The sequence below is a fragment of the Mastomys coucha genome, unplaced genomic scaffold, assembly GCF_008632895.1.
Source record: "Mastomys coucha isolate ucsf_1 unplaced genomic scaffold, UCSF_Mcou_1 pScaffold14, whole genome shotgun sequence".
In the NCBI taxonomy this organism is placed as follows: Eukaryota; Metazoa; Chordata; class Mammalia; order Rodentia; family Muridae; genus Mastomys; species Mastomys coucha.
Genome location: NW_022196896.1, coordinates 65,048,643 through 65,056,261, shown reverse-complemented (window position 1 = coordinate 65,056,261; position 7,619 = coordinate 65,048,643). Strand labels below are relative to the sequence as shown.

The 7,619-nt window shown below is 47.9% G+C and overlaps 1 protein-coding gene across 2 annotated transcripts in view; it reads right to left on the bottom strand.

The window, feature by feature from the left end:
• Nucleotides 1-7,619, bottom strand: part of Cnga3 (cyclic nucleotide gated channel subunit alpha 3) — a 29,898-nt gene that overhangs the window by 5,555 nt on the left and 16,724 nt on the right. For both annotated transcript variants that reach the window (XM_031368819.1, XM_031368820.1), the window contains one exon: nt 2,538-2,645. In XM_031368819.1, the coding sequence (XP_031224679.1) occupies nt 2,538-2,645 (108 nt within the window). The remainder of the gene's footprint in view (nt 1-2,537; nt 2,646-7,619) is intronic.

Here is a 7,619-nt window from a genome sequence, read left to right as displayed (position 1 = left end):
AACCACCCAACCAAACAGTCAACCACCCACCCACCCACCCAACCAACCAACTATCCAATCAACTACCCACCAACCTACTCAACCACTCAACCAAACAAGCACTGAAACAACTAACTACCCAACCAGCTAGCCACACACCTCACCACTCACCCACCCAAACAAACAACTACCCTAACAACCACTCAACTACCCAACCAACCAACTACCCAACCAGCCACTCAGACAACCAAAGAACCATCCAAATAACTACTGAAACAACCAACTACCCAACAGCTATCCACCCACTCACCCACCCAACCAATCAACCAACTACCCAACCAGCCACCTACCCAACAACCAGACAATCAAACTACCACCCAAACAACCACTGAAACAACCGACTACCAGCTTTCCATCCACCTATCCACCCACCCACTCATCCAATCAATCATCAATCAATCAAACAAATAAAAAAATGGATTGACCATAAGTAAAAGGTTTAAGAACCTGTTCTTTCGAGTCATATTCCAAAATATTCTAGAGAATATTTTTCCCACCGTTTACTTCTTGTTTGCCGTTTCTCACACAGACAGCACCCCAAGTTTCCCTCTTCACCCCCCAAAGGACAGTAGCCTGCTTAGCTCTTCAAGTCTTCTGCATGCTTGGAAAAAGAATCTGCACTCACCCCTGTGTTCCCAGAGTCTAGCTCATGTGTCAAGAGCAGCATTGCCACCTTGCCCATTTGCCAGGAGGGGCCACTCCCATGTTCTCAGGCTCACAGACCCTCAGATAGGCAGAGACCTAAACCCCAAGCTTCCACACCCACCTGTGTGGTGTTATGCTTTGGATGGCAAGTGCCCCCCCCCCCAAAGGCTTGGTCACCAGTCTGCAGCATGCCTGAGAAGTGATAGAACCTTTAGTTGGTAGGTTAAGGGGGGTGGCCTTTAAAAGGAAGACTAGGTCCCTGCTCATTCCCTTCCTCTATACTTCCTTCCTCCCTAACCTGGTGTCTGGTCTTGTCAGTGGCCCAGTGACCTTTCTGAAATTCTTGAGCTAGAGTAAAATTTTTCTTTTACGTCATTTAGTTTTTGTCATATCTGCAGAAAGCTGACTAACTGCAGGGCCACAGGTGTTCTCTGCATCCTGGGTAAGGACTGATGTCCTAACAGTCACTGCGCAACCTCCTAGGCCAGCCATGTCTGTCTTACAGGCTTTCCCAGGAACACTCCAAGGCCCATTGTCTACTCAAAGAGAGTGCTCTCCTGCATCATGGTAAACCAGAAGGCACATTCACTCTCAAAGGGCTGTATCCTGGTTGGCTCAGGAGATCCCCTGACCCCCGTCCAGCTTTCTTTCACACGTAGAGAGACTTGCCTCAGCATGACTTCCTCATAGACTTACTTGGGGACATCTCTAACCCTGTGTCTCCTCTTGGAGGGACAATGAACCCTGTATCCCTGTCCCGCTAGAAAGGGCCTTCAAACCCCCTCCTTACCTTCAGAGAGGAGGAATGGCATCTTTTTGTCCCCTCAGCAGCCTGCATCCTGTAGATCTGCTCAGGAAGGGGGGTCCCCTCACTGCATCCTTACCTAGCAATACGTTTAAGAGTACTCCAAAGGCCTGCATGGCTTCCTCTAGTGGCACAACCTGCAGGCTTGCTTAGGAAAGCCCCTGCCACTTCCCCAACCACAAGGGGGAAGCATCCTGCCCCAGCTCCCACAGCAGCAGTCTTCCCATGGTGGGGAGGGAATGCTTACTAGAAAGTTAGAGCCCGGCCCTGTGGCTCCAACCTCTGCACCCCATGAGTCCAGCATAACTTGCTAGTAAAGGTCCCTGCTGTGTTCTCTCTTTCTTCTCTAGCTCACCCAGGGGAAACCCTAATACCGCTGATCTTCTGCAGAAAAGCAATAGCTCCTTCTAACACGCTTAACTAAGAGCACCCCAAAGCCCGCATCTACCGTCAGAAGAATAGCAGAACGTGCCATGGCTCCAACACAGCAACCTGCTTAGGAAACCAGAAGCCCAGAATTTACCCTCAGAGAGGGGCATTCCTACCGCATCTTCACTGAACACTTACTCAACCATAGTTCACCCAAAATGCTTCCCTAACCCCCTCAGAATAGTGACTAGCCTCTGCTGTTTCCTCCTATAACCGGAACATAGATTTCAGTGTACTTGAACCCTCTTGGGGCTCTTTTTACCCATGGTTCAGAGCACCTTCAGAGTCCTCTGTGAAATGGCCCTATTTTTACAGACTGAGAACCTAACACAATGGTTCTCAACCTGTGGGTCATGATCCAGGCAGGGGTCACATATCAGATATCCTACATATTAGATGTTTACATCATGGCACTTACATTATGTTACATTCATAACAGTAGCAGAAATACAGTTATGAAGTATCAATGAAATAATACAGTTGGATGGGTCACAGCATTAGGAAGGTTGAGAACCGAGACCCAAGGCAACAGAGCTGAGAAGAGAAAAACTCTCTGGTGAGACTCAGCACTCCTAGGTGTTGCTGCCCTCCTCCCTCCTGTCCCTACTCCAGTGCCTACCTGCACACAAGTAGACACCAGTTATAGAAGACCGGGAGAGCGATGGCAGTCAGCCAGCGGTAGTAGATGTTGCTAGAGGGGTCCACCACAATGGGGTCCTTCTTCCTGCTGGAAACACAAACATGCGGTGCTATGCATGAAAGGGCTTCGGGCAAGGGATCTAAAGGCCTACATTAACTTGGTGACCTGAGAGGGATTTTAGGTTGGGGAATGAAGAAGTGGAGGTCACAACAGGATCTTCTGAGTTCCAAGGGGGTCGTAGGGAAAACCTCTGCGGGGAAGACAAGCTGGGAGGTCCCTCCCTCCCAGTCCAACCTCTGAAATTGTAAGGTCTTGATGAAGTGCTTCCACATGCCCCAAGGCATCATTCCTGACCATTAGGATTTGAACAAAAGGCAGCATGAATGAGTGCTGGCCAGGAAGCAATTGAATCCCGGGGAGAGCTTTGTGGCAGTGCTGTTCCCAGGGACCACCCACACCTTCAAGGTTGGAAGTGTGCATGTTGACAGCTCTCAGAGTCTTTGAGGCAGTTCCTAAGACTGAACTTTGAAGCCCTGGAGGGTGTCCTCCGGCCCTCTTTACCTCTCGCTACATTTTGGAGAAGAGAGTTACTGCTTTCATTATGACTCATCGAGGTAAGGGCATCACACCGCTGGAGCGTTGAGAAATTAGTGACTCAGGCCAATGTCATACAATTCATCGCTCACTTTCACTAACCCCTGGAGAGGTACACACAGCCCGAGGCCAGAGACATTTTGAAGCAACTGAAATTGACACTGAGGTGGAAACTTGAAGCAGGGGTTTAAAAGTCACATGTCATGCGAAATTGGCTGAGCAGGTTTTTGTTAAAAAGCTGACAGCAAAGGTCATGTATGGAGGTACATGCCTGTAATCTCAGGACATGGGAGGCTGAGGCAGGAGGATCAAGTTCAAGGCCAGTCTTCACTACATAGGGACACCCTGTCTACTCTAGTTTGCTTCCTGTTGCTATGATAAATACTGTGATGGTTTATATATGCTCAGCCCAGGGAGTGGCACTATCAGAAGGTGTGGCCCTGTTGGAGGAGGTGTGTCACCGTGGGTGTGGGCTTTAAGATCCTCATTCTAGCTGCCTGGAAGGCAGTATTCTGCTAGCACCCTTCAAATGAAGATGTAGAACTCTCAGCTCTGCCTGCACCATGCCTGAGTGGATGCTTCCATGCTCCCACCTTGATGATAATAAACTGACCCTTTGAACCTGTAAGCCAGCCAGCCCCAATTAAATGTTGTCCTTTATAAGAATTGCCTTGTTCATAGTGTCTGTTCACAGCCATGGAAACCCTAACTAAGACAAATACTGTGGCCTAAAGCAATTTGGGAGAGGAAAGAGTTTATTTCAGTTTACACTTCCAGGTCAGGGCAGGAATTCAAGGCAAGAACCTGGCTCCTGGTTCTCTATATCTCTGTCTGTCTGTCTATGACTTCCTCAGGCCACCAGCTTAGGGGATAGTTCTACCCACGGTGGGCTGGATCAAGGCAATTAATCAAGGCAGTCCTTTACAGATGCTGCAATGGGGCTAACTGATCTAGGCGATCCCTCAGTTCAGATTCCCTCACATGACTCTGGGCTGTGTCCAGTCAACAGCTGAAGCTAATTAGGACATTGTCTGACAAACCAGAATTAAACAAACTAAGATAAGTGGACCTTTAAGGAGTTTTAAATAATAGTTAAATTTGTTTGGCATACATTACTATTAGATCATCCGATTTAAAAGATGAACCTCTTATCTTGCAAATCTGTAGATCAAAAGTCAAGAATAGGTTTCAGGCTGTTGAGATGGCTCAGCTGGTAAGAGAACTGACTGGTCTTCTGAAGGTCCTGAGTTTGGATCCCAGCAACTACATGGTGGCTCACAACCACCTGTAATGAGATCTGATGCCCTCTTCTGGTGCGTCTGAAGACAGCTACAGTGAATTAAGGCCAGAGTGAACAGAGCCGGCAGAGGTCCTCAGTTCAATTCCCAGCAGCCACACACATGATGGCTCACGGCCATCTGTACAGCTACAGTGTACTAATACACATAAAATAAATAAAATAAATCTTTAAAAAATATTTAAAAAAATGAGTCTCACCATTCCCAACATAAAGCTGTGATCTCTTGGGAGGTTTTAGAAAAGCCATTCCCCGCACCCCCCCCAACCTTGTTTGTAGTGATGGTGAATTTCCCTGCACCTGTGGGCCTGCAGTTCCCATATATTTTTGCTGGCTGTAATGCAGTTATATCTAGCTTTACAGTGCTGTAGCAGGGCTGTGGAGCTGTCTGGGGAGGGTAAAGTGCTTGTTGTACAAGGCTAAGAACTAGAGTTTGAATCCCCAGGATCCATGTAATGGCTGGGTATACATGGCAGCTGCCTGTAATCCCAGCATCCAGGAGGCAGAACATGCGTGGGCAAGCTGGTTTTGAATTGGTGAGCTCTGGGTTCAGCGAGAGGCTCTACTTCAAAAACTATAGTGAAGAGTGACAGAGGAAGACACCAGGCTCAATTTCAGGTTTCCATGTGCACAGATGTGTCGATCCACACAAATGCAGACATACATACATACACACAAGAGGAAGAGGAAGAAAAAAAAAGAACAAAAAGTCTACTCTTCTAATCCTTGGAACTGTTGTCCTAGTTAGGTTTCACTGAACTGGACACATCCAGACTCATTTGAGGGAGTCTGAATTGAGGTATTCGGACCTGTTGTCACCTCTGTGGGAAGTCGTCTTGATTAATGATTGATGTGAGGGGAGCCAGCTCACTGTGGGTGACACCACCGCTAGACTAACGGACCTGTGTTTATGAAGAAGAAAAAAGAAGAGAAGAGAAGGAGGAAGAGGAAGAAAAAGAAGAGGAGGAGGGAGAGGAAGAGGAGGGAGAGGAAGAAGAGAAAGAAGAAGGAGGAGGAGGAGAAGGAGAAGGAGAAGCAGGGGAGGAGGAGGAGAAGGAGGAGGGGCAGGGGAAGGGGAAGGAGAAGCAGCAGCAGCAACATCGGAAGCAGAGGGGCCACTGTAGCAGGAGCAGTTGAGTCATTTTTTGGTTTTTGACACCATATCTATCTCCAGTGTGAGCTGTTATCACCAGCCTAACCCTTTAAAGTTTTGTTGATAAATATGTTTTTTAAAGTGTTTTAAGTTTACTTAAGCCTGAGGATGCATGCCCTCCTTCACGAAGGGGTTTTAGGTATGGAACTATAACCTACGTTCGTAGGAATCCCAGAAAGCTCCATTTAGCAAAGTACCTTTAACATACAGCCAAGCCTCAGCTGGTCACAGCAGCCAAGTGTCATCCTGTTACCCATGACCATCTGACTCACATAGGACAAAGTGCCAAGCATCAGCCAATTGAGTTGTTGTACCTGCTCCCCAGCCATTAGTGCTGCCCAGTCATTACAGGCTACGGCTCTGAGATCCGGTTTGGTTTTGGAGCCACCTGATTCTAGTATTGTGGACAAAACGGACTTGAGATATTAAAAATAATTTTATCTTTTGACAGGGGGTGAGAACAAAGAGTTTCAGTTTGTTAAATCAAGGAGCACAAAACACAAGTCCTCCGTCTTAATGAATATCACCAGCAGAGGGCGATGCCCACAAGCTTATTGGGCCCACTTGACACTGGTCTGGGCTTGCTTTGGCCGGGCTTTCAGGCTCTGAGTTACAGGCTCTGGCTTTTCAAAACTCCAGCTACCCAACTGTTGAGGACCACAACCCAGTGCTATCCAGCTGCACCCCTGGATCTACCTAGCACTGGCCCAGACATTATACAGACTTGCAAAATATGGCTGCTTTGAGCTTAGAGCAATTCTATCCCAAAGGGAGAAGTTGTTCCCTATTTGGGAACTTAATGAGAATTCTGGAAATGGGAAACTAGGTACAAAGAAACAGCCCAGAGAGAACTGTCACCTATGCCCAAACGTCCCCATCTGGTGACAGTTTTCAGTTTCATCCCTTGGTCTGTGGCTGCAGTGTGGATCCTTGTCCACAACCTAGCCCCAGGACACAGCATGAGGACTTCCACAAGCCGCTCATGGCTTCCACCCCTAAGAGCCTTTCCCTGCCTGGAAACCAGAGCAGGGAGCAGGCACATATCATGGTGGCCATAGATCTGTAGCCAAATCATTTTGTTTTTCTTGATTGGTGGCACCCGAGTCAATGGCTTTGCTGTCATAGTTTATACAAACCAGACACACCCTTCTTTCTTGGAGGGAATTAAAGTTCTACTCAATATTTGGGGAAGAAAATAAATACCAGGCTCTGGCCCTCTGTCAACTACAGGTCAAGCAATTGGCCATTTCCTTCTGATGCTGATGGCTTCCCCTGACCTTCGGTGAGGACCTCTGGCATTCCTAAGAGGCAGAAGCCACAGACTTATTTGCCCATGCATGCCTGTGGTCACTCATGGCCAAGTCCACCCTTGCTCACACAGTCCTGGGACTCTTGTCCTTACACTCACACCCTGAACTCATCTGCCAACTCAGCATCCGTGACCTAGTCACAGCAGGTCACCTTTTCAAGAGGCTGGTCACCAGAGGGAGGAAATTTCCTGCTCAGGTGCTCTGATGGTTCTCTGGAGATTAAGTTGGCCTTAAAACAGGGCCGTTTCCTGGTTCCTCAGTTCTCAGGACCTTGAGGTTGTAGCGTAGAAAATGCATCCTTACAGAGAAGGTGACTGCCCCACTGGTCTGCAGGGGAACTCCAAATTTGTACCCTCGAATATGTAATGAAAGAGGGTATTAAAACAGATAGGATTTATTTCCTGAAACCCCTTGGCTTCCCAGATGATAAAAACAAAGAACAAAAAGTAATATGAAGTTCCTCAGAGAAATTATACAGACCTGTGTGTCGCCCCTTGGCTATAGATTTCCAACAAAAGGAACAATTCTGGAATGGTTTGCTGGTGTCTGAAGAAGATGGTAAGCAGAAGAGACAGGCAAAGTGGGGTTTCCATGTAGGAGTGGGGAGTGAGGGGATGAGGTGGTAATGGGATGGTAGGGTAGAGAGGTGGGATGGTGGGAGGCTAGGTGGTGGAGTGGGGTTATCGTGGGGTAGGGGTCGGGGGTAA